This window comes from Rhodamnia argentea, chromosome 10 (assembly GCF_020921035.1).
Source record: "Rhodamnia argentea isolate NSW1041297 chromosome 10, ASM2092103v1, whole genome shotgun sequence".
Lineage (NCBI taxonomy): Eukaryota > Viridiplantae > Streptophyta > Magnoliopsida > Myrtales > Myrtaceae > Rhodamnia > Rhodamnia argentea.
In genome coordinates this window covers 4,853,294-4,880,270 of record NC_063159.1, presented here as the reverse complement: position 1 = coordinate 4,880,270, position 26,977 = coordinate 4,853,294, and the positions used below count along the sequence as shown (strand labels likewise).

At 40.7% G+C, this 26,977-nt stretch overlaps 1 protein-coding gene and 1 long non-coding RNA gene across 2 annotated transcripts; one reads left to right on the top strand and one right to left on the bottom strand.

Annotated features, from left to right (window-relative positions):
• Positions 1-166: 166 nt before the first annotated feature.
• LOC125312677 lies at positions 167-26,267 on the bottom strand. The gene is made up of 4 exons (XR_007196764.1): positions 26,255-26,267; positions 19,865-19,868; positions 12,622-12,631; positions 167-1,331 (listed from the first exon to the last, which is right to left on the bottom strand). It is a non-coding gene; the product is annotated as an uncharacterized LOC125312677 (long non-coding RNA).
• On the top strand, positions 8,103-9,758 carry LOC115745794. The gene is made up of 2 exons (XM_030681397.2): positions 8,103-8,976; positions 9,208-9,758. The coding sequence occupies exons 1-2, from the start codon at positions 8,136-8,138 to the stop codon at positions 9,504-9,506; spliced, it is 1,140 nt and encodes a 379-aa protein (XP_030537257.1). The 5' UTR covers positions 8,103-8,135; the 3' UTR covers positions 9,507-9,758.
• Positions 26,268-26,977: the final 710 nt, after the last annotated feature.

The window sequence follows — 26,977 nt, the reverse complement described above, 5'->3', positions numbered from 1 at the left end:
TAAAATGGTGTTGCCGAAAGAAAGAACCAACATTTGCTAGAAGTTGTTAGGTCTCTTATATTTTCCTATCATGTCCCAGCTCGGTTTGGAGTGATGCTATCTTAACCGCCATCAATTTAATAAATCAAATGCCCATGAGAATTGTCGATTTTCACGCACTTATTGATGTTTTGGAGGGATCATCAACTTTTATTCTTACCCCAAAATTTTTTTATTGCGTTTGTTATGCTCGTAACACCACCTCTAAGAGTAAGTTGGAACCCCGTGGTCTCCGTTGCATTTTTCTTGGGTATTCACCCACTCAAAAGGGTTATAAGTGTTATCATTCTCCTTCTAGGTGCACCATCGTATCTATGGATGTGGTTTTTCACGAGTCTAATTCCTATTATTCAGCTCCACTTCTTTAGGGAGAGTGTCCTCGTGTATAGGTGTTCCCTACTCTAGATGTTTCTATGGATATTACTTACCATTCTTCTCCAATAGTTTCTGATGATTCTCCTCCTTCCCAAGAGGAGAACAATGCAACACAAGAGGATAGTACAGTGACACAAGAGGAGATAGCAAAGCAACCACTTCAGGGGGAGTCTACTCCCACTCTTGTTAGGCAAACTATAGATAGGAGCAAGACATTGAAGACAAATCGTCATAGGGAGCCCACTACCAACAAGCGAGTTAAGACGACTAACACATTGCCTGTTCAATCATCATCTACCGATCCGGATTCTACTACTCTTGGTATGGTTTCTTCTTCTGATCTTCCTATTGCACTTCGAAAGGGTACTAGATCTTGTACTCAACACTCTATATCCTAATTTGTCTCATATGACTTTTTGTCTAGCTCTTATCGTACTTTTGTGTCTTCTATATCTTCTATTTCTATTTTACAAAATTGGCGGGAAGCTTTTGCAGATGAGAAGTGGAAAGGCAGCAATGGTGGAAGAGATGTATGCTTTGAAGAAAAATGACACATGGGATCTTGTTGTTCTCCCTCCTGGAAAACAATCGGTAGGATGTAAGTGGGCGATTGTAATCAAACAAAAGATGGATGGTGCTATGGACAAATATAAAGCATGGTTAGTGGCAAAGGGATTTACTTAGACTTTAGGAATTGACTATCAAGAAACCTTTGCTCATGTTGCCAAGTTGAATATTATTCAAGTACTACTTTCGTGTGCTGTTAACCGGGGATAAGATCTTCAACGGTTAGATGTGAAGAATGCCTTTCTTCATGGAGAGTTAGAAGAGGAGGTATATATGGAGATTCCTCCGGGTTTTTCTTGTGACAAAACTCAAGGTAAAGTGTGCAAGCTGAAACGTGCACTTTATGGTCTCTATTGGGTATAGACAAAGCAATGCTGATCACACTTTGTTTGTGAAGAAATCAGGTGCTAAAATTACTATTCTCATTGTCTATGTAGATGACATTGTTGTCACAGGGAATAATAGTGATGAGATCGGTAGGTTGAAGAAGTTTCTCGGACAAGAGTTCGAGATAAAAGATCTTGGAAAGCTGCATTACTTTCTTGGGATTGAAGTTGCTCGATCTTTAAAGGGTATATTTTTATCCCAAAGGAAGTATGTCCTTGATCTTTTGACAGAGGTTGAGTTATTGGGATGTTACCCTTTTGATACGCCTATTGAGGCCAATACTCGTCTTCAAGAAAAAGATGGTGATCTAGTGGATAAGGGTTGTTATCAACCGTTAGTGGGCAAGTTGATTTATTTATCCACGCCCGACCTGATATTGCTTTTGCTATGAGCCCGATGAGTCAATTTATGCATGATCCACACTCTACTCATATGAATGTTGTTCTTCAATCCTTCGGTATTTGAAATCTGCTCCTGGGAAAGGGATTCTTTTATCTCCTCATGATGGCTTGAAGGTTGAAGCTTATACAGATGCTGATTGGGCTAGATCTCCAAATCGGAAGTCTATTTTTGGGTATTGTACTTTCTTAGGAGGGAATCTTGTGACTTGGCGCAGCAAAAAGCAGAATGTGATTGCTCGTCTAGTGCTAAAGCAGAGTTTCGTGCGATGGCACAAGGAGTTTGTGAGCTGTTATGGTTTAAAGGATTACTTGAAGATCTTGGTGTATCCATTCATCTTCCTATGATGCTATATTGTGATAATAAAGCCGCCATTAGTATTGCTCACAATCCCGTACAAAACATGTGGAGATTGATAGGCACTTTATCAAGGAGAAGTCGGAAAGTGGATTAATTTGTATGCCCTTTGTACGGTCTGATGATCAACTTGTCGATGTATTCACTAAAGGATTAGGGAGTAAATCGTTTCATCTTATTTTAGTCAAGTTGGGCATGTGTGATATTTATGCTCCAACTTGAGGGGGAGTGTTAAGAATATTTGGCCCATGAGGGCATATTTGTCTATTTTCTTTATTATTTTCTGAATAGTAATAATAAGGGCAATATTGTAGTTCTTGGCCTTTTGGCTTTATTATAAATAGATAGCTTGGGGTCACATTGACCTAGCCAAGCATTCAGTTCAGATTTTTCTCTCAACAGCATTTTACACTCCTCATTTCACCCGATCTTTCAAGTACCGATATAAAATATCCGGTGACTAGATCTTTTGAGAGCCTCGGGGCCTGTTTTTAAGAAACCGCTTTGGTCTTCACGCGATTTTTACCCGTGGCCATCTCATGATCCTTTGCCATGGGCAATAAATATCTACACACCAAAGGTAAATAAAATTCCAAAGGGTAGTTTGGGAATTAACAAAATGTTTTATGAGATGTTTCTCCAACAACTCCACCACCACCGCCTCGACTCCCGCCGTCCCGGAGCGCCACCGATGTGTGCTCACATCACTCCCCCTATTACAATCAAGTACTTGGTCTTAGTCTCATTTGGCTCAACGAACCGAGTCTCGTAGCTCGAAGGGAGGCCGATTAGCACGTACGAGCCAAATTTCTCACACTTGGTGAGGTTCGAAGGGATCGGCATTTTTGTCTCTGAATATTGGGTTTTTTCTTGCTTTATTGTTGAGTTTGCATAAAATTTTTGTTTCGAGGTGAAAATCGCTCGCTGAATTGTCGATTTTGGATTACGATAGTGTAAAATTGGAAAGTGTAATGTCCTTTCTACTGTTATTTGCGGACTGTTGATGTAGTAGACCTGCTTTTGGCTTATTATAGTGTTGGGGCTTGAAGGATGGTTGTTAATTGCATCCGCAGCAACAAACCTGTCTCTATTGAAGTTAAGAAATAACTTACTGATTCTGTTCATTCAGGAGCCTTGTGATGGCTGCTGTTTTGACATTGTTCTCGAGGTGAGATGTAGTGCAAGTTCGATCTGGGTTCGTGCTCGGGAAGTTTCTGCTCTTCAGCTTTGTAGTGAATTGAATCACAATATTCTACTACGAAAATCAAAACTTCTTTAACAGTATAGCCTCCTGTGTGCTTACTTGCTCGATTTAGCTCACTTCTCAATTGGTTCATCCTTCTGGCTGAAGTATTTGGGTGATTTTCATTGCAGGTTCTTTGGCCAAAGAGTGGTGACCTGCATTGAATAGAGCATATCAGAAACCCCTGCTTTGCCTTCATCCAGAAAAATTGCAGCAGAAGGGCAGTGTACTTCAAAAGTACGTAGTAGAAGAAGTCTTCGACACATTTCACATGATTTTCATTACGTGCGTGATGTGTGCCGGTTTTTGTAATTTTTAGGATAGTTAGAACACATTCTTCTCATAAAACACTTCTATAGCTTCTATGCAATACAAATGTAGTAAACAACTTTTGTAATTTTTTAAAATTATTTTTATTTATTTTAAAATTAAAATTTTTATTATTTGTTATTATTTATTTTCCTTTTTATAATTTTTATTCTATTTTATTTTTTTCTTTTTCTTTTTCTTTCTTGTGAAGTCCAGCAAGGGTCATCGGTCGACCCTCACCCAAACCTTGCAAGGGCCGTAAAGCCCTTGTCGATGGCGAGAGAGGGTCACGGACCTTGCCAAGTTCGGGTGAGGGCCGCGAAGCCCTCGCCTACTAGTGGCGACCGTCGGCCTACCCTTGCCTAGATAGCCTCGCCTTCCGGTGACGAGAGTTGGCCAACCCTCACCATACTTGGCTGAAAAAAAAATCAAAATTGGAAAGAAAGAAGAATAAAAAATAAAAAAAATAAAAATTTATTAAGAAATTCATAAAATTTTTTAAAAAATAAAAAATTATAAAAACCTATTAATTGTTAGGTCTCTTAAATTGGTTAAGAGTGAAAGGAAATGTGCCTCTTAAATGGGGTCTTAAGTGGGTTGTAAATTGGTTCACAATGGACCCATTTGCAACATCCTTATTTTGACTTCTTTTTTTTGTAAACCCATTATGGTTTCTTGCTAAGTTTGTTATGACCTATTTAAATGCTTATGAGTTATTAAATGGGTTTTGGACCCATTTTGATAGGTCTACATCTCATTAACAATTGACTAACAAGTCTGTTACTTTGAATTCCTAGACACTTGATTCTATATTACACACTAACTAAATTTGAGGATCGTCTGGTTTTAAGATTTGCATGCATTTATTTCATTAATTGATAAGGGTTTATCCCATTTTGCAATCCATTTACGACCTCCATCATGAAATATGTGTTAAAATATGAGTTTTAGATTGATTTTGCCACATCTATTTTAAAAAAGTGTTTAACCTAGTCATAAATGAGTTGATTAAAAACTTAATAGGTCTTAAATGGATCGGCCAGCAACCCTCGCCTAACCTAGAAGGAAAAACAAGGAAAAGAAAAAAAGAAAAAGAAAAAGGAAAGTAAAAAAATCATTTTTTAAAAAAAGAATTCTAAAAACCGTCCATTTATATTGCAAAGTTTTTTGGGATTGCGACAGATGAAGGTGTCGGTTGGAAGGGGGAGTCGAATAACGAATATGATTGCCGCAATAAAGACTTGGCTTGACAATTTTGTGGTTAACCAACTAGGTTGGCGCAAGATGATGACGAATCTGGAGAAAAATTAAGGGCAAGCGATTAGGGTTCTTCGTGATTTTGTGGCTTGCATTCTGGCCATACCGAATTGGGGTTTTTGCTAAGACAACGTTGCTCAAGTTAAGTGGTGTTTATTTTAAGGAAACGACGTGGTTTAATTTTCTAGCAATCACATTAGCACCGACCGTGCCACGTAGGATGGCCGGTGTTGACTAGGTATCCCATGTCAGACTTTTCTGGTCAATAGGACTGATTTGGATAATATGCAAAATGTTTAGGATTAAATTGACACAATTGAAATGTTTATGATTGAATTAGCACAAACAGAATAGGTTTAGGACTGTTTTGGTAATTTTCCATGCTTTGAGGTGTTTGGTAATGGTACCCATACAACCTGTGACTGTTTATTGTTTTCTAGTTTTATGTACTATTGGATTCGCACCACTTGTCCAACATTCACCTAATCTTTAACAAAAAAAAAAAAAAAAAAATACTATCTCTGTCTTCTTACGGCCTCAGCAAACAAAGATCCAAACCCGTCCAAGATGCAAATGGAGCTCCGTCTACCGCAATTACCGGACGCTAGTCGCTCCGCTGGTCCTCCAGCTATTGAATGGTGTTGGGGCCACTCTCGCTCCTCCTCGCTTAGCCCTAGCACCCCTGTCTCCCTCCTCTCCCCCTCCTCCTCGGGCTTTCTACTCTCCAACATATCCCTGCGCAGCCTAACCCTCTCCGCTCCTCCCTCATCGTCGCTGTGGATGAGGATGAGAGGCGAGGGCGATGAGCCTAGACCCAAGCCTCGGATCTCAAATGAAGCATCAGATATGAGATTTGGGCTCAATCTCTATCAAGCCAGGAGCAGGGCCAAGATCGGAGGCTGGAGCCTGAGCCAATCCTGTGACCTCATCTCATAGCGGGCACGACTCGTTCTCGAAGACAGCGGCGGCAGCCAAAATATGATGAATTTGAAATAAAGCATGGGAAATATTGATAATGCTTGTACTTGTAGTACACCATGATAAATTCACCTTCACCATACAAATTTTTTTTTTTTTTTGGGGTACTTGCATTTTTGAATACTGCAAAATCAAAGCACGTGAATGGTCACATTATGGATGCAGATAGCGTATTCCTACGAGCAGTGGATCGGAGAAAGTCAGCAACTTCGGCTGCGCCCAATAAATAGAAAACTTAGGGGAGTCCTCCTCCTTCTCCTCGTCCTCCCGAGAGACCCCACGATCACGATGTCTAAGTGTCAAATCCGGTCCCCCTATCTTCGCTCCAAAGTCAAAATCGGTCCCCACCGTTCCCCCAAAACTTCCCTCAGTCGTTTTTGCATATTTGATTTCAAATCGCTCCTTCACGCGCGGAAAAGCACAGCTCGTTTTTGCCCACCAACACACGTGAGGGAAATTGCCGACAAAGAGAGGTTCTACGAGGAATTCAAGGAGTTTTTCTAGTGTTAAAAAAGAATGTACGCAATAAGTTTCCCATGACGTTACTCATCCAAACTAATCATAATGTCACTTTGCCATCGAGGTATAGATCAAAATTTCATATTTGAAGCCTTCAACTTTTAGAACAGTTTGTGATGCTATCCTTTCGCGTGTGTATCCATCATTATTAATCAAATTTGACATGCCACCATATCACTTGACAATGGGACTTATGTGCACTTTATATACATGCAGTTTTTATCTACTTAACAGATTAAGTTTTGGGTCGGACTATCTAAAATTTTTTATCCAATTTAGCATGTGCACATTCCATTTCAATCGTTGTCACACCCAGTCAAACTCTAATTCAACTTTATCTCATCCTCTCTCTTCCTCTCTCCACCCAATCAACCTGAGGCTAAGGTCACCGTTGTTGCCATCGACAAATCCATCGCCGCGGTGCCACCACCATACCCTCTCCCTCCATCTCTCTCCCTCTCTCTCATATTCCTCCAAGGCAGTTGAATGTTGAGTCTCGAGGGCCATGGAGGAACCTTGGCCTCCATAAGTGGTTTGACTGTCGGTCCTTTAAGCCTCTAGACCTAGAGAGGCGACTTCTTTATGTGGGTGTTTGTGTTAGTAAATGATTATGTGACATTGTTGGATTAACTCATTGAGGTATTTTTCACTATGGCTAGTCTAATACCGAGCCTTACGATTTTGTCATTTGGTGTACAGATAGACACCTTCCCAAGAGATCACCCATCATAGCAACACTCTCACCTTAGCACGCTTATTTTTGGAGTTCTAAATCTACGCACTATGTTGAAAGGTGCATCCGTGACTTAGAACATAGCTAGTCGATAGCGATGAGATGAAGCCCCAGTGCAACATCAAGCTTGGTCAACAATGACGAGTTTGACACTCATGTCGAACTTCCATAGATATATATATATATATATATATATATATATATATATATATATGAGTCCATAGTGAAGCTGGTGGTTGCGTTGATCGTGGTGGCTGTTAGAATGCGTTGAGTCATGTATCTAGTTAAGAATAATACGGAACGTGAAGTTCTTGTGTATTTCGATGTGTATAGAAAAGACTACAAGGAGCTTATTTATAAGCTTTATTACGTGATCATCTAAGGTAATAAGGTAAACATAATACCAAATATAATTAATCAATGACATCAGCTAGTTCCCTAGGACCCAGTCACACAAGACGATATTCTATTCGGAGAAAAGGAAAAACAAGAACGAATTTGGCGTGCCTATCAAAGGCAAAAGAATGGCCCATATAGCTCGGACAGTTCAAAAGACACGCTTGGAGAAATCCAACAAGCAATTCATATTATCCTCACAGAATTATGCCTCATAATCTCGATAGATGTTCAGAATCAAGTAAATATCATAATATCTTTAGAAGATGTCTCAAATATCTTTAACATAGATAAATTTCATTTAATCGACGGAAATACTGATTTTTTTTTCGAAATTTGGCGTGAATTTCCTCTTTCCTTTTTTGCCAGTTTGGATCGTGGGGTCGTCTGTATTCTATTCCTGGATCCACGAACCATCATGCGCGTAAGAGTCGCATTAGTCCTCCCGTTCAGGTGTGAAATCGACGACCGTTTCTTCTCTTTCGCTACTCCATCCACCGACCTCATTCCTTGAGCTTAAAAGCTTAAACTCAAACCCAAAGCCCGCCTCTCTCTCTCTCTCTCTCTCGGCCGACAATGGCGCGTCCACAAAGTGAGAACTCTGGTTGCTTCTCCGCCCTCCTGCGTCACCTCCTCTGCAGCGGCGGCGCTCCGACCCACCCCTCCGACGACGCCCTCGTCGCCGAACCGAGCTCCAAGCGCACCACTGTCCCCAACCCGATCCTCATCATGGAGTCGCCCAAGCGCGACCCCGTCAGGACCCACTGGCCGTCGCAGAAGCCGGCGGGAGTCGTCGCTAGGCTTATGGGGCTGGAGTCCCTGCCGGACACCAAGTGGGTCCCAAGGGCCAAGTCCCCCGACGCGTTCCTCCGGAGCAGGTCGGTCAATTTCATGGACTACTTGCTCGAGCTCGACCTGGACGAAGCCGGCCGTAACCAGCACCGGAGGGTCAGGACGTCGGTGTCGTTCCGTGAAGTGCCCGCTTCGTCAGCGGATCGTGAAGAGAGCGAGGATCTGATTGTTCTGTACTTGGGTGATGAGGAGGGTCTGGGGAAGAGCAACAAGAAGAAGGGTAAAAGCAGAGGAAAGAGGAAAGAGAAGACGGCGACGACAACACCGACGAAGAAGAAGATGGAGAGCGAGCGCCAGGAATGTAAGCAGAGGAAGGTGTCGAGACTGAGGGACGAGCCGAGACGGGACAAAGCCAGCCGAGGCGATCGGGGGGGACAGCACTGTGCAGAGCTGAAACCGAAGGCGAGGAAGCCATTGACGGCGGTGGAAGAGAAGGAAGCTTCGGCGGACGATCAGGAATTCGTGAGCGGAGGAAGGAGGGATAAGCGGGTCGCGACTGCCGGCGGAGAGACTTCGTCGAGCCCGGTTTGGGTCGTTGATCAACCGCAAGCAGGTCGTCTTCAAGGTTTGCCTTCTCAGTTCCGACGTCGTATCGCCTCTTTTCTTTACTGAAGTTGTCGGTATTTCCCCGCAAAAATCGCATAATGTCGGCCCCATTGTTGCTCAACCAATTAATTAGTTTGACAAAAAAAAAAAAAACCGATTAATTAGTCATTTTGCATATATTACCAGAATGACAAGAGATGTTTGTTGGGACCTATGTGAAATTCGATTGAGACTCGTAAAATTCATGCAGAGGACAAGACCGACAGACATTTCAGCTCTCCCCAACTCGCGCACATCATTTTAGATCCGTTCGTCCGTGACCAGAAACCGTGCAACGATCCGGTGGACCGTTTTTTGGGGGCCGATCGCTTCGCCGAGGAGGTCATTAAGGTGAGGAAATTGGCTGAAGAAGAAGTACATTGCTCGAAATGGTTCGGAGTTGGGGAATTATCATCGTCCCTCGGGTCCGCAGATCTTAAAGATCTGAGTGCGATGCTCGAGCACCACGTCCTGGACCATCTGGTGGAGGAAATCGTGAGGCTCCATTGAAGGAGAAGGTCGTCGTTGTACGGTTCGAGAAACAGTTGACCGGGGAGAGAGAGAAGGAGTCGGTCCGTGCCACGTACATGTCCTGGTTTACTTCACTTTTAGTCCCTGTACTTTTAGGACCGGTGACCTTGAGATGGGCAATCGGCTAGCTAGAGCGGGTCAATAGTTGATGCACCGGCAAAACTCGTCTCGCTAGTGTCTAGACGATTGTCAAAGTCGCGACTTCATGTAAAAATTATCCATTTGGGTTCGTTTATTCCGTCAAATTAAGCTCACTGATTTCCTTTAATCTGTCGTGAATTGAGATTATAAGGATCGAAATTGACCGAGTTCGGAATCCTATGTACTTGATTGACAGTTTAAAACATAACCCTACAGTACATAGACTAGAACAAAAGTTTATTTTGCTCAAATTTGTGAAAATGGTGAACGCTGCAATGTAACGTTCTGGATTTGCTGGTGTGAAAAGAGTTTTCGTGACTCCTGCTTAAGTCGGCGTTCACCTGGACATTGAGGTCGGCTCCTGCTTCGATCCCGACACGAAGTAGTTCCGTCCAACACGATCCCTTGGTGATGTACTGAGCGAGTAATTTGTCTTCTTGTTTCGGGAGCAGGGGATGGCCATTTGAAAAAAAAAAAAAAAAACATGTGCAATGCACTGCAACATGAGGACATACCACAAAAGTTTTTTTCTTTTTCTTTTTTTTTGGTTGAATCAAAAGTAAAATGGGTATACTTTCAAATAGGCATACAGTGAAACCCGAGCAAGTTCCCGTGGCGGCTGCAAAATCTCCGGCGAGCGCCGAGGGAACAGCTGACGGTTAGAGCATTAGTCAGGCATGACGACGGATCCGTCTCCGATGGGTAGAGTTATCTAAGAACAGAGGCGGTGGCATGTAGCTGCGGAATAAGGCGTCCGGAATACCACATCGAATCGATGCTTCAGAACCGATTGCTCGAGAGAATGAGGTGCCTGCTCTCCAACGCTAGCTAGCGTGACTCGAGATTTTTTGGCTGAGGTTGCTAATTTGGCATGTCGCCCAAGTAGCACATTTCCATCAATTGCCGATAGAGCGTTGAATTCTAATTGATTATCGAGGCGTATAACTATTCAGATGTCCTGTATATACTCATGGGAGGGACGATGATAAGCCGGAGCCGAGGGCAAGATGCATATTCCTAGAAGCCATCCGAATTCCTGGTTCAGAGCTAAGGAGTCTGCGGTAGAGTAGATCGGCCGCGATGCTGAAAGAAAGGCTGAGCTTCATGTGGAGGCCTGCCTAAAACTAACAGGCTGCGGGCGTTGGACTTGAGTAGAGTAGAGAGGTTAGTGCTGATTAAGGGTAATAGCCCAGACTGGACAGGTAGATACTGAGCAAAGTACAGATACCAGTTCTGGTCAGGGTACTAGGTAGGCCCAGAACTTAGGACAGAGACGCCTTAAACCTTTGCCAGAGGCAGAGATTGCTGAGGGAAGTTGGAATCGCAGAGTTGATGGTGATTCTGATCGTGTTGTTTTGTGCTTGTTAAACGGGAAAATTATGGGGTTACGAATTGGTTTGCAACGGCCCGTCGCAATGAATCTTTATATTTTAATTGGTTGTCTAACCCGCTAGAACTCTAATGGGTATTATTTTGTTCGGAATCTAGTCTTTTGTACTTGAACTTTAGAGTTAGCTAATGAAGTCTTTTTTTGAAAAAAAAAAAGAAAATGGGAAAATTATAAAAAAAGCCATAAATTTATTATAATTGTGTAAATTCAGTTCTAAACTTTTTGTCCCAATTTAGTCCACTTTGTCGACCAATGCTGACGTAGACTATAATACTTTAATAGTATTTTGAAATTTTTATATATTTTTTTTTTTTTCTGTTTTTATTTTTGGAATTATTTATGTTTCCCCCAACCCTAGGGCTAACAAGGGCGTAAGTCTAGGCAAAGGCTGTTGTGGCCTCGCTTGATCTAGGCGAGCGAGGCCGCTGTGACCGTTGCCCAATTGAGGCGAGGGCTAGTGGCCGGCAAGGGTTGGCCGTGACCCTCGCTAGTCCTAGGGTTGAGGGAAAAAGAAATCTAAAAGAAAAAAAGAAAAGGAGAAAGAAAAAAAAATGAAGAAAAAGCATAAAATGTTCAAAAAATTTATTATAATATTATTTTAAAAAGCTTACATTTGCGCCAGAATGCCACGTTAGCATAGGCCGGACTGAATTCACACAAATGTAAAAATTTTAGGACTGAATTAGCAAAAAAAAAATTTGAGGACTGAATTGACCCAATTGCAATATATTTAAATTAATTTTTTTATAATTCTCTCTTCATTAAATTTTAGAGGAGATATAGCATAACCACATGATCCGAGGAGAGCGAAAAGTGATTGTTGGGCAAAGAAAGGTTGGATAAGGAGCAACTGCCGATATGCTTTTAGAATGATAAAAGGAGTGCAAAATTTATCGAACATGCGGAGTGTTTTTCAGAATTTTATATATAAAACTGAAATTAATTCACAAAGAGTCGTCTTTTTTTTTTTTTTTTTTTGTAATGACAATGTTTAGCATTGGAATACCAATGTTAAGCGTGCTCAAATTAGAGCACTATTAAGATAGGTGATCTTCTGGGAATGCCAATGCACCTATACGTAGAAGGATAGAACCTTGAGATTGAGTATGGAACAGGCCAAAGTGGCTAATACTTCAAGTAAGTTATTGTAGAGGTGTCACAAAATGGTACCAGAGAGAGAGACCCATCCAATGTGTGTGAGTTGAGAACAAACCATGTGAAACTGGTAGGCCCATGACAATTTGGTCCAATAAGGGTAGGGAGTGATCACTAGGATGGAGAGGGCCTAGGCAAGGAGCTTCTCCCGACATGCTTCTACTGTGACGAAGGGGGTATAAATGAATGGAATATCGCATCATGCATGAGAGAGCATTTCTGAACTTTATATGTGAAATCGAAATTAACACATAATTCGCCTGTAAGTGCCAAATTTAGAGTATTATCAGGATAGGTGACCTCCTATAAAAGTGTCTATATGTATACTAAAGGGCAAAACGCGATGCTCAATATGAAACGGGCTAAAACAACTAATATCTCGAGTGAGTTAATCCAGGCATTTCATACAAAGTACCTGCTTTGATATTTAGAGGTGATGTCGAGAGTAGAAACTCTGCAATGGATTAGTGCCGCGGAAGAGCAGATGAGGCCCCTTCAGTAGAGTCAGACATCGATTTGACAAAACCACTTAAGAGCCAAAAGGTAGCATGATACAAGATAGCCTTCAAAGAGAAGCATGACAATTTCGATCTAGAGGTGACCATAGTTAAAGCAGATTGGTGATGAATGGGTTTACATAGCAAGAAGGTGTAGACTACAGAGAAATATCCTAACCTTAGCTGCAATAGATAATTCCTAAATGTGGGTTAGAAGAGCAGAAGGATTTGTCAGTTCCTGCATGGAACGTAAGGTATGCCTACCTAGACGCTAGTGGTACAAACGCTTTGACTCCTTTGTGGCTGGACTCCGATTAGTACAGGTGCTTACAGCTCACAAGCACTACTAAGAGTTAAGAGGATGGTAGTTTCATTAATTTGGTGTTGTGAACTGATAATATTTTGTTAACGTATAATATGTCCGATTTTATCTACCACATCAATTTATTTGTAAGAGGATGGTAGTTTCATTTATTTGTTTAGGAACTACCGAACTGTACCCCGTTAATTTTGTAATTCCAAGTCAGCTATCTCCTCTTTCTGGTTCTCTTTTTTCTTTTCTATTCTGTTTTCCTTTACCCTTTCCTTTCTTTAATCTTCTTCTTGCTCCTCCTAACCAAGCAGCAACCATTCTCATCACCAATAGACTCGTCAACGGCTGGGTCGGATCGGATTTGAGTTGGATCGAAAATTATCCAACTCAAGTTGATTCATTTAATTCATTGTGACCATTCATATGCAATGCAAACTTAGTGACCCTTACCTATACTCAATCTTGTATTCATTTTTAGCAATTTTTTCCTTAAAATTATTGCCTTTGAAGAATGAAAGGCTTCACGAACTGGCTCGTTGAGTTAGTGAAATAGCTTGGGAGTTCGGTTATGGATGTGGTTTGAAGGTGATGAAAGTTCGACCCGGGCCATCCATATATCATGAAATGGTGTTGGGCTTTGATTTTTGGTTTCATATTAACAAGGGATCTTAATGAATTGGGCATTATGAAACAATGACATGGTCCATTTATGACGTATGTGTCCCCTAGGGTCAAGCTCAAGTATGTCTCCGCTCATGGGTTTAGTCCATTCATCTTCTTTGGGAATACCGAATGGTGGGTTTGATTCACCTTTCTCAAAATTTATTGTAGAAAATGTGAGGCGTTTGACAATTACTTTCAAGGAGCTTTGGGATGAAAGCTGGCCTTGAGAAAGTTGAAAACTCAATGCTGGTAGGGTTTTCTCATTCAAAACTGCCCTCATTTATTCTTTTAAATTCTAATTTTGCCCCTCGTCTTTTTTGTGATATTAATTTTTATTAGAAAAAAAAATCAAACCCTAGGGCTATGATCGCTGGTAAGCCAAATCTAGCGTTGACGATCTTCAACCGAGACTACTAGAGGCGGGGCGACCCTCGGCAATTGTTGCCTTGGCTGCGTGCCCTCAGGCGAGAGTCGTCGAGGGTCACGGAAACCAGATTGGGGTCACGGACCTGTGGTGAGTGGCCAGCTCGGGGGTCACGCAACCACAGGCAGCCCTTGCTAGGGTTGCGCAACCCCCGGCGAAGCCCGGGCAAGGGTGGAGCGAGCCCCGGCGACCCTCGGCTGGGTCACGGGGCCCGATTGACGGTCGACGTGCAACCCCAGGCAACCTCACCCCACGACCGTCGGTATGAAATCTAGCTCGCCGACAGCCATAGCCCTAGGGTTTGGATTTTTTTAATTACTTTTGTTTAAAAAATAAATATGGTAGAAAGTCCCTTAGCAAATTTGTTTTGCCAAATACTAGATATCCCAAAGCTGTTTTTCAAAGTGTTTTTTTACCAAACGTCATTTGTATTTTGCCAAAACCCCTTAGGCTAAAGGTATTTGCATTTCCCCAAAGCCTATTTCCAAAGTTAAACCAAACCCACACGAAGTGGTATATCCCCTTGATCATAAAATGGTGACTCTAACCTTCAAAGCCCAGAAAGACACCCTTCACAAACCAGAAAATTGCAAATTCAGAAATCAAGAAACAAAACGCAAAATCTTTCCCCAAACATGTTCGACGAAATCCTCCACAAACCAGGACCAAGAACACATTGCAAAACGAAATTAATGTCACATAAAACTAAAAAAATCCCTATTCAAAGAACAAGAATCCAGAAAAGTCACAAGAACCTAACCTGCGGACTGAAGGAATCCCAAAAGTAGAAAACCGCGGATCAAAGCTCAAACAGCCACGAAATTAAAAGTTGCAAGAAATTGATCAAGAAAACCGACTAACCGACACGTCTGCAACTGTCGGAGATGGGCCGGGAGAAGCTCTGGACGTCCTCCTTGACGGTGTCGAGGGGAAGACCGCATCGTTGCTGGGGCTGCCATCATCGGCGACTCATAATCTTGAGGTTGGGTGGGGAAAGAGCAGGGGAATCCATGGAACTGGGGGAGAATGCGGCAGGGGATGAAGAAGAAGGATGTGGGCTGAGCATGATCTATTTATTTATGTTTCGACCTTGGGGAACCACAAAAAGCAAAGTCAATGAATTACTAAGTCAGGGAGTTACCCAAGCCCATACCACTTAACATACAAATCGTTTGATTCCGGAGTTGCCAACTAATCAGTTATTAGTAGATCGATTAGAAATTTTAGTAAAGTGCGGGGGAGCATTTTACTTATGCAAATAAGAGAATAATGGATACGGGACTTGATTATGTTAGATTAATCTAACCATTTCGGCACGTTTTCTTTTTATTTCATAATTATTTTCCAGGTAGTCTTGGTCAATTTTACACCTAAACCACTAACATGCGAGAGGTCATCACACGGGTGTGCAAAAGGAAAAAATTAACAACTCATGATTAAAGTAATAAATAAATTGCTAGAGATAGGGCAAGAACATAACTACGTCAAGTCAGTAAAAGCCAATTAACTATAATGCATCTAATGTTCCGCAACATGTTAGCTAAAGACCAAACAATACATTAACTAATTGAAACTAATCAAGCAAATCCACTTAAATTATGAACCTTCCAAGGGCTGCTTAAATGTGCGTGGTTCCTATTTAGACATGATTCTCGACTTTTGTTTTAATCTTTTTCCTTTTAACACATCTTTTTATTTTTTTTAATAAAATAAAGTCAAGCTGAAAAAGTAAGTAAAGTCGAAATCAACATGAATTAAAAACTGTGCGCATGAACTAATCTATATGCCAAATTGAAGACGTCATGCCACTCCGGATCTGGTGAAAATTTGTTTAGTGGAGATCATCAACCTAGGATTGGGGCTTTTGGACTTCCTTGTGAAGACGAGGTTTGTAGTAGAACTGTTAAATGGGTGGATTGGGTCGAATTTAGGTTGTTTTGAAAATGATCCAACTCAAATTGACTCATTTTCATACAATATAAATTTAGCAACTCATATCCGATTTGACTCATATTGTTAAAACACTTTTATATTTAATTCAACTTAGGAAATTTGTTTCTCATATATTCTAGAGAAAAATATATTCCTAAAAAATCGTGGACAATTATTATTTTTATTTTTAATACTTTTAATTTTCAATTTTTTTTCTTTTTTTCTCTTTTCTTTTTCCTCCTTCCTTTGCTTGTCGTTGGGCCTCGGTGATGGCCTGTATCCCGACAACCGGCCACAGATGCGGCCAATCCATAATTCAACGATTTTTTAGCAAAATAAAAAAGACACAAATTATTGATTTTTCAATTTTTCATATAAAAAAATGGAGATTGTGGAAAGAAGATATTGTTATGGTTTGTTACATATATACTTCCCTTTATATTCAATTATACACTAATAAAGGATCAATATTCTTTAGTAAACCAGGTCAATTGATATATTGATATACTTCCGTTTGGAGTAAGTCCATTAAATTCTAATATTAGAAATACGAAATTTTTGTAAATAATATCACCTTGGACATAGATGGTAACTCCTACTCTTCTTGCCAATTGGGTATGAAGTTATTTAGACAGCACATTTTCCTTTTCAAGATCATATAGCACTTCATCAATTTACGATGTTTGTCATATGAATATGGGGGATAGGATGGTAAATACCTTGCATCTATAACAACCAACTAAGGGAAGAAATCTCAAATTCATAAAGGGAAAAAGATTTTTGAAATAGAAAACCAGCATAAAAAACGGGGTTAATCTCACGAAAAACCTCAAATTAGTACACCTGTGACAAATTTATCCCAAATTATTTTTTTGCCACAAAAAATCCAAACCGGTACACATGTGACAAATTTGCCCCAAACTATTTTTTCAACTATAAAAATTTCAAATTGGTATATCCGTGACCAATTTATCTTATACTCATTTTTTTTATTATCAAAAACCCCCAACTGGTACACATGTGACAAATTTACTCTTCGTTAGTTTCTATTAAATTGAGTTAATGTCACGAAAAAACCTAAATTAATACACATGTGACAAACAGACACTCGTAATTGCCACTTGTCATACAACTTAGCAATTTGACGATAAAAATATAACGAAAACTAATGGAGAGCACATTTGTCACAACTCACAAGTGTACCAGCTTTGGTAAATTTGTCAAATGTGTATCAATTTGGAGTTTTTGGTGGTCAACAAAATAGTTTGGAGTAAATTTATTACAGGTGTACCGGTTTGGGGTTTTCGTGGTATTAATCCAAAAAAAAAATCAATTTTTATACTATTTGAGGCCCAATTCCCTTAAAAAGCACCAACTCACCAATTATTGACTTTCCAATTTTTCTTGAAATAGTATTAAAATAAATTGGGCTTATAATAGTATGAAAATGGATTTTGTTACGTAGGTTTCCATATCGAAAATCATTTTCACCACTAGAAGGTTTGGGCCCTTTCAAATTGAAACTTTGGGGCTGAGATAGGGTCGACACGCGCCCATCCAGAACACCCCCTTCCCCCCCCACCCCTCTTTTCCCCCCTTTCATGAAAGACCCCTTGACCCGCTTCCTAACGATAGTCGATGAGAGTTACTTCGGGAATAAAAAAAGGGATAGAAGGTGCTGGTATGGAAATATATTCCTTTATTTTATAGCTGAGGAAAATCTCCTCGCAACCCTAAAACACGGCGTTAGTCGGAAGCTAGACATCAAGTAAGTGGCTTGATGAGGATAACTAAGGGTGCGCATGAAATCACTTTTTTCCCGGAAGCCCATCCCGAAATGTGTTTGATAAAACCCTGATCGAAGTAGAAATCCATTTGGTAAAAAACTTGACTTATGGTAGGATTTTTCACTTATGGTAAGATTTTTTACTTCTGACAAGATTTTCGGCCAATTTTGAGAAATAAAAACTTTTAACTTTTCGATTCCGAATCACTTCGGACCACACCTAACACCGCGACCCCGCTATCGGCCGCCCACCACCGCCGCGACCTCCGTCGCCGTCGCGACCACCGCCACCGGCGCCCACCACCGCACGACCGTCGCCCTCGGCCGCCATCGCCGCCGCCACCGACCACCGCCGCCGCCGCCGCCGCCAACCGCCGACCAACATCGCGGCCACCGACCACCGCACGACCATTGCGCCACCGACCATCGCCGCCAGCCGGCGACGGCGGCCGACCATCGCCGCACGCCGCCGCCCGCCAACCACCACCGCCGCCACCAACCATCGCGCCGCGACCATCGCCGCCAAATTTTTTTTATAATGTTTCAAAAATAGAAATTTTCAATCGTTACCAAAAGAATTTTCCGATCGAAGTCAATAGCAGTAGAAAAATCAATTGCTACTTTTGAGGAGAAGTAGAGAAATCAATTTTTATCAGAAGTTGATTTCTTGGACAGAAGTAATTTCATGCGCACCCTAACCCGACAAAAAAAATGCTACTTAAAAAAGAAAGTTCAAATTTGTGGAAATCGTCCCTTCTGCTGGCTCCTTCCCCATATGGAGTTCGGAACCCAAGAGGCTTTTGGAAAGCAACTAGTTGCTTCTGGCGAAATTTTTAAAAGCCCAACGACTCCATAAAGAGATCCATATACCAGTTATGAGCGATAGTGAAACCTAGAGAGTTAGAAAATTGGGAACTACGATCACAAGGTTGTGAGAATTTAGTTTGACGTTCCACATTTACATTTTGATTCTCGGTACGCTATCTGTAGAGAATTGGAAAAAAAAAAAAGAAATCTTTTTTTAAACCTATTTTTTGATTGATCCGAACCTAGCCTCCTCCGTCCCTTGGGACCAACAAGGGGTAGTGTAACATGTATCCCCTCTATTCTGGTCATGGAGTTTAGAACTCAGTTGACTGCTTCTATAGGAGCCTCTTTTCCTCCTGCCCAGCTCCTTGAAAACAACGTTCGACTTGTATGTGTTAAGCATCCTTTGTAAATTCAAGATTTCGTCCCTTATTTGGTTGTTATAGATGCAAAGTATTTGCCATCATACCCAATTAGCTAGGAGAGGAGGAGTTACCATCTATGTCTAATGTGATAGTATTTGCAAAAATGTTGTATTTCCAATTTTGGTAATACAGCTTGAACTTATCATGGATTTTACCAAGTTTAGATTTTAATGGACTGACTCTAAACGGAAGTACATCTGCATATCCATTGACCTGGTTTACTAAAGAATATTGTTCTCTCTATTAGTACATAATTGAATATTAAAGGATGTATATACGTGACATACCATACTAATATCTACTTTCCACAACCTCCATTTTTTTAGACGGAAAAATTGGAAAGTCAATAATTGGTGTCCTTTTCATTTGGCTAAAAAATCATGGAATTATGAAAATCACAGGAATTGAATCTTAGATCTTACTATTCCATAAAAGTTAGTTGCTACCAATCCATGCTGCTTGAATTGGACATCAAATAGAAAAAAGGAGAGAAATCCATATTATTATTTTTTTGTGTTGTCGAGAAATAATTAAGTATACGCAAGAAAAAATTTCAAGAAAATTTTGAGAGAAAATATATTTGTTTGAAATATATTGATAATTGGATATTGATCGACAAATCCACATGCATTGCTTCAATATAGTTAGGGACAACAGGGAACCTGGGACAAACACAAACAATACAATTGAGAAATTAAGAGCGGAAAAGTAAACTTGACATGAAAATTTGTGTGGTTTGACTGTATGACTACTAGTTGTCCACTGTAAATAAAGCTGTAGAGATTACAATTAATTGAATCATACAACTCTCAAATGTTTCCTCAATTACACCGTATAGAGTCATGAGAACTAATAAAAGAGAAAAGGGTAACGACACCGGTAATCTTTGAAAATTTTCTAGTTATTCAATGTACCCTTTGAATAATTTCTTTGTTCAATCTAGTCGGCGGACCTTCAAAAATCCGTTCAATGTTCTTCCGTGAAAAAATCTAACGCCATTAGCTGACGTGGACATAATTTCTATTTACTTGCTTCTAGATTGGCCATACTAATATCCACGTGGGTTCATCGTCATATCCCTCCCTCTCTCCTCTCATAGAACACTCTCGATCGCCCACCATTCGAACTCGAACGACACCACTGGTTGTGCTTGCCACTTGCCGTCGTCGCTGCTTGACCAGTACCACCACCAAACTCGTCCGCCGTCAATCATTGGCGCTTCAGCCTTGCATTTGCTGATCTCTCTCTGTTTTTCTCTCTCCATCTAAAGATATGAGGTGCGTTGCCGGATATTTGAGGTCATCAAGACCACATATTGACCTCGGATCAGAGGTCGGCCTCAAACTTGTGGTCGCACCTTAGATCTAAGAGTGCTTGTGTGTCAATAATTTGCTTTCACATCCAAATAGAGGTGGTTGTTCATAAGTGCCAATAATTTGCACTTCGATTAATGACACATTGGTTAAAATCATTCATTTGAGTGACACTGGTGACTTCCCTATCCGGACAAGCTGGTGTGAATTTTATCTAATATAAACCATTCAACGCCGCTCAGGCAAAATTGAGTGCGTAAGCAACATCGTTTGGCTCATCTATTTGCCCCCAAATTAACGAATTGAGGCAAAATTATGTATGTTCTCCAAACATTACTCCTGATTTGAGGAATTGTGGCAAAATTAGCTGCTAAATTTGCAACAAAGAGCAGGAACAAGAGTAGCGGATCACAATCGTGTAAGCCATCATCGCATTGCTTAGTACCTAGCCAGGAGTTTGAGCCATTCGTGTTCATTTGCGTAATAAAAGTGTGTATGTGGATGTCATTGCCAATTACAACAAGTCCATTAAGAGCTTCCCCATCCTCAGCCAAGTCAAGGTTTTTGTCCATTTCCTTCTCCTTCAGTTTTCATTTCCTCCATTTTCCACATTGGACTTGAATTTATTTCAAGAAAGTCAGGTTGAACTCAAAATTTTACTTAAAAAGCCATGGGAATACGTCATTGGAGGCACTCAAGTGAACCATTTTTAGCCGATACAGCACTCGAGCAGTTGAATAAAAAGTTATACCCCTCAAGCGACTGTCGTAAAAAAGTTATGTCAGTCATGGTGTCTTACTAAATACTAGCACGTATAAAGGAATGGTGACAGAAAAGGGATTTTGATAGCCCTCGCACGTCAAGATCTTTGCAGCTCTAGGACTTGAAATGAATTTGGGGCTTGATGACATTAATCTGTAAAACAAATTTTGATGGAGAGGGTTCCACCAATAGCCAGAATTACTATGAATTCAGATAATTAGAAGAAGATAAGAGTAACTTCGATGAAGCCCAAGTAAAGGCCGAGCTTACCTTCAACATTGATACTAGAACACTTAGTAAAAAACGTAGAACTAAATTCTTATTGCAGTCAGGGGCAATCTCTTTGAAGGGTCTTTTTCTCCCTCCGGAGGGCCTCGTTCTCCCGCTGAAGTGCTTCGATCTCCCTTCGACGCTGTTCTATCTGCGATTGTAGCACACCGATCGAGGATTGGAATCTCTCCGTCTCATTCCTTATCTTTTCCCTATCCGTATATATCCTGCGTAGCTCCCTTTGCAGAATTTGTACATAAGACCCATTTCCTATTGGAATGTCTGTACTTGATCGTTGTTGCTGTTGCTGCAGTTGCGGTTGCAGTTGCTGTTGCTGTTGCTGCTGCTGCTGTTGGTGCTGTTGGTCCTTTCCGGTCCTCTTGCAAGGATTAGGCAGCATGTTCTGCCTATCCGTTGATGAAGGCTCCTTGTTATGATCCTTCAATCTCTTGCCCGTGAAATTTGACAAGAGATCGAGAATTTCGGCACGGGCTACTATGGGTGCCTCCTCGGCAAGCGGCATTTTCTGTAAAGGCAGCTCATTTGTCTAGATACTTAGGGATTTTGTATTTTTACAAAAGAAGATAGTCCTGCTGTTCTTATATTCATAGAACACATGGATAGTCAACTGAGGAGAGCTTAATCTCATACCTCACCAGCCACATTTGGTTGAGCTGTTTCGTCCTCTGGAACTTCCCCTCTTGACGACCTCTCCGCTACGTAGTTCATTTCCTTCTTGGGGGCTATTGCGACACTTAGGTTGAAGGGTTTCAAGTTGTTCTTTCAAACTCGCATCACTACGAAGTGCAGCAGAAGATGTTTGAGGATCCTATCTCTGAATTAGAAATGAGAAGAATTTTTGTTACGGGGGATTTAAAGAAGAGATTTGACTGTGGAAGCCGAAGATTGGAAAAGAAGAGGATTCCTACTTCGGTGCAAGCTTTCTTTCTTTTCTGATAGAATTTGTGTCACTTGATGTCAAAACTGGTACCTACATTGTTGCCATATAAGAAAGGAATCCTTACATATAAATAGAGAGTGCCATTTGGTTTTCTACATGCCCGTTAGAATAATCTCGGCCCTTCGGTTCGCGGTTCGGGCCGTTTTTGAACCTAAGATATGAAAAACCTATGTCTCATAATATTTCACGCCTATTTTGCGGGAAAAAAAAAAATATAAAAAAATTTTTGCTTGTAAATACATATGCTCCCCCCCTTTCATTTTTGTCACAAATTCTCCGAACAATCTCTCGAATTCTCTTCTAAATCCTCTCAAATCGCTCAAATTCTCCCAACTCTCTCAATCGGATTTCCGATCAATTCTCTCAAAAATGGCAAGTGGAAGCGTAAATGCCGACAAGGGCAAGATGACTATGGGAGATTCCGAGTATCCCATTCCTGAATATGATCCTCGTGAGTATGCAAGTTGGGAAGACGACGACGATAATATCAACTATGTCCCGATTTCGAACGTCGAGCACATCCCAACACAAAAAAGTCTTCATCCTCCCACCGGTGTCGAAGAAACGTCAACGGCAAATGAGCCGGAACGGAAGGGCCGAGATAATACATCCGACTTGTGGTTACACTTCGACAAGGTACGTGATGAAGGCGAAGGTAAGTATAATATAAAATGTAAATATTGTTCGCAAACATATAAATTTACGAAAGGAGACGGCTACGGAACATTTCGTCGGCATTTGACGAAAAAACATCCAACGCAAGAGGGGATCGACAATACGCAACAACAAATTTCCGGGTACGCCACTTCTAATCCTCATCCTATATTCGTTTGCTTTATCAAGCACTTTATAAACAAACATTAGCTGAATATGTTGCCCTAAATCATGCTCCGTTTAATACTCGGTGAAAATTTTAATATGAAATATTTGATAAATACCGCGTTGTAAGCGCCAACTATTCCAAAAAATACTCTTAAACGCGAACTTTTTCATCTTTATAAAAAAGAAAAAAAATCTTTAGCAAAATTTTTTGCGGAATTCAATGGACGTGTGCATATAGGTAGCGATATTTGGAGTGATTCCTTGGCAAATTCATTCTTATATGGGTGTCACGTGTCATTGGATAGGTGACGATTGGACGATTCAAAAAAGACTTATTGCATTCCGAGTTTTTGATGAAAGACATTCAGCTCATAATATTTATAGAATAATTAGGCAAGTTTTAGAAGAATATAATTTAATAAATAAAGTATTTTCAATTGGTTTTGATAATGCCGCCGCAAATACCGCTTCTATTCCCGAATTAGAAAATATTTGCAAACCCACTTTTGGCGGATAATTTTTTCACATTAGATGTGCTTGTCATGTTTTAAATTTATGTGTATAAGATAGTTTACGAACTCTTGACACTTCTCTCGCCCCAATAAAGAGTGCAATTAAATTTTTATGGAGTCGTCCCCATTGTATGAAATCATGGGGAAAATTTTGTAAACAAAATGGGAGAAGGGCAAGAAGATTTCCAAAAGATATTCTGACTCGTTGGAATTCTACAAGAGTTGCCTAAGTCAAACTTTTGAATATAAAGATTTATTATGTACGTTTATTTCACAAAATATTCCCGAAATTACTTTACTTCCTCAACATTGGGACGTTTGCAAGAAAATTTTAGATTTTTTGGAAATTTTTAATGATGCTACTAAGACTTTATCTGGTATTTATTATCCTACTACGCATTTATTTTTAATAGAGTGTGTAAATATTGGTAGTGGTTTTAGTGAATATGAAAATGATACCGAATTAGGTCGAACTATTTTAGTAATGCGAGAAAAATGGTTGCATTATTATTTGCAAATTCCTCTTGTCTATTTAGTTGGTATTGTTTTTGATCCACATATTAAATTAGATGGTTTACAAGATTATTTGAATGTGTATTATCATGATTGTTTACATTTGGAAGATTCAATAGATATTTCAAATATACTAGGAGATGTTAAAGAATCTATAGTAGCATTATATGGAGAATTTTGTAGTAGATATGGTTTAAGTGATTCTGGATCTTTACAATCTACCGCCTCACGTAGCGAAGGTGGTAGTTCACTTAGTAGAGGGTATAATATGCTTAAGAGTAGGCAAAAAAAAAAATAAAAAGGGGCAACAGGTAGTATTTCTGAATTAGAAAAATATTTAACCACTCAATTTGAGTTTCGTGATGCAGAACATAGTATAGATTTCAAAACCCTGAAGTGGTGGAGAGCGGAAGCAAGAACTTGATCTAAGACAGGTATGCTATCCCACACGGGCTCTCCGGCCACTCAAGGGACCGCCTGTTAGTCTCTAGATCTTGCTCTTGGAACTAATCCTTTAAGACATCGATTTCTGATTCACAAGATCCACTATCCATTACCACCATAGGTTTATCCCGATCAAACATTGGATAGATCCAGCGCTCACTTGCGAAGTTAATCAACAAGTGGAGAGAGGCCCCGCCGGACTCTTCGCGCGCTTTAACCCAATATTGGATCTAACAAACTTTCTGGATTATTACAGAATTCGTGGCAAGTGGAGAGCATGTTAAACCAACCATCATAATAGAGAAGTAGAGAGATTTTAGCACCGAAGAATCTGTTCGAAGAGAAAAGAGAAAGTTTTTAGAAACTCATGGAGCAAACTTTTACTTGGATTTCACAAAGGAAGCCAAGTCTTAGTCATACAAGGGGATAGACATGCCTTATATAGGCGAACTTACAAAGCAACCTCTATAATTGAGGTCTGACAAGCAAACGCAACAAACATTGACTTCGGTGGAAGCCATTATTAAGGCAACAAACAAACAAACAAATCTTCGCCTCTTTTTGACCATTTTTACAAAGTGGAGCAGGGAGAGTGGGTAAACACACGACGTCTTCTTCTTAGATTTCGATGGAGCACATGGCCTTGTCTAATGGAGCAGTGGTGTCGGATGGAGAAAATAGATGCAGTGGCCATGTCTCGATGGAGCAGGTGGCATTATCGTCTCTGTGCGGGTCGGGATGATAATTGGCGTCGCCGAGTCGAGGCAGTCCCGGTCCATCATAGTCGGAAGGGCCATCTTTCTAACTTCCGTAGGCTCGCAATAACCTCTTTTTCATAGTCCGAGATGATCCGGTCTAAGTGCGGATCATGTGGAACGCCCGAGGTGCTTCTGGATGAGGAAGGGACGTGCATGACGGGTTGTGGGTAGTCGTATGGATCTTGTGACGGTGTCCGCCCCATGGATCAAAGGACCGAGTATCTCGTGTCCATGGAAGAGCTTGGTTGATTGCTGTTGTACTCTTGGAGTGCTTCGAATACATGAGGATGGGTCCTGGGTGTATCCCAAGAGTAACTCATAAAAGGGCCATATCTCGGGTGGTATAACCTTATTCTCTTGGCGAGTATTCTGGCGTTCGTCTGCGTATTCATAAGGAATATCAAATACGATCTGGAGTACGTCTTGTGAATCTTGAAGACTTGATCTTGGAGTACAGGCTTGAAGGTGGTGGTGCTACTTTTTTATAGGTATTAGATCTTTTATCTCCCGAGGGTCCGATGAATGACCAGGGATGATGAAAAAGGACAACCGTGTGGTCTAGCTGGTCGGCCAACTTGTCTTTGAAGAATGAACAAGTGTTTCCATGCTTGAAGGGGTTGGAACCAAGTGAGAATATCAAGGAAGAACTTCTGGGGATGGTCCCGATAATTTCCGAAAAGAGAATCGAACAAAACCTTAATGATTTCGTCTAAAGGGAACTCTATGGCAACCTGGTAGAGGTGAAACATAAACCATAACATCCATTTTAAATCAGAAGGGAAAGGGATGGTAGAAGACCATCCGAAGTGGATGTATGAACGGATAATCACAATTGAGACTGGTTTGATTGGTGGGAATAATCCACCATAATCTTTAAAGATGACATAGTGATAATTCCAAAATAATCCGTGGAAAATTATCGGAGAGGGAATTCTTTTGAGGAGTTTAGGAGTAGAGGAATATGGGTGGGGATACTTGGTGTGATGGCCACTGGTGTTCACGCATATTCTGGGTTTTGAAGGATCCCGAAAAAACACTCTTTCGAATAAACATGTTTATGGACTCGAAAGGTTCTTTTGGCCTAGAGAAGAAATCAGCCAAAATATTTTTCTTTCCGTAAATGTGTTTTGACTCGAAGGAGTATTTAGAAAACCATTCCGCCCAACGCAAGAGTTGAGGATGAGGAACTTGCTTCCCTTGAATTTGAGCATCCGAGGAAAAGAGGACATGTCCATTTCGACTAGAAAATGATGACCAATGAGATGAAATTCAAATTTTTTGATTCCATTTTTTCCGCAAGAATTTCTTTGAAAGTGGAGTGGTAATGCATTTCTGCTGCTGAAAACTTTCCACTTTTGTATGCACAAATTCTTCGCTTACCTTTAATTTCTTCAAGGAGGATAGCCGCCGGTGCTTGTCACGGCATCCGTCTCGAAGGATTCCGGTTCCAAAGTGGAAGGGATCCGGAGAGGGGGTAAATTCTGCGGTATTTCTTTTAAGGTCTTAATGGAAGTGGTTTGTTTTTGTGACCAAGGAGGAGGATTCTTTTTCAGCATCTTTTG

Coding starts and splice junctions, on each gene's coding strand:
- LOC115745794 (XM_030681397.2), top strand. CDS start 8,136: ATGGCGCGTCCACAAAGTGAGAACTCTGGTTGCTTCTCCGCCCTCCTG. Junction 8,977..9,207: donor GCAAGCAGGTCGTCTTCAAG/GTTTGCCTTCTC, acceptor AAATTCATGCAG/AGGACAAGACCGACAGACAT.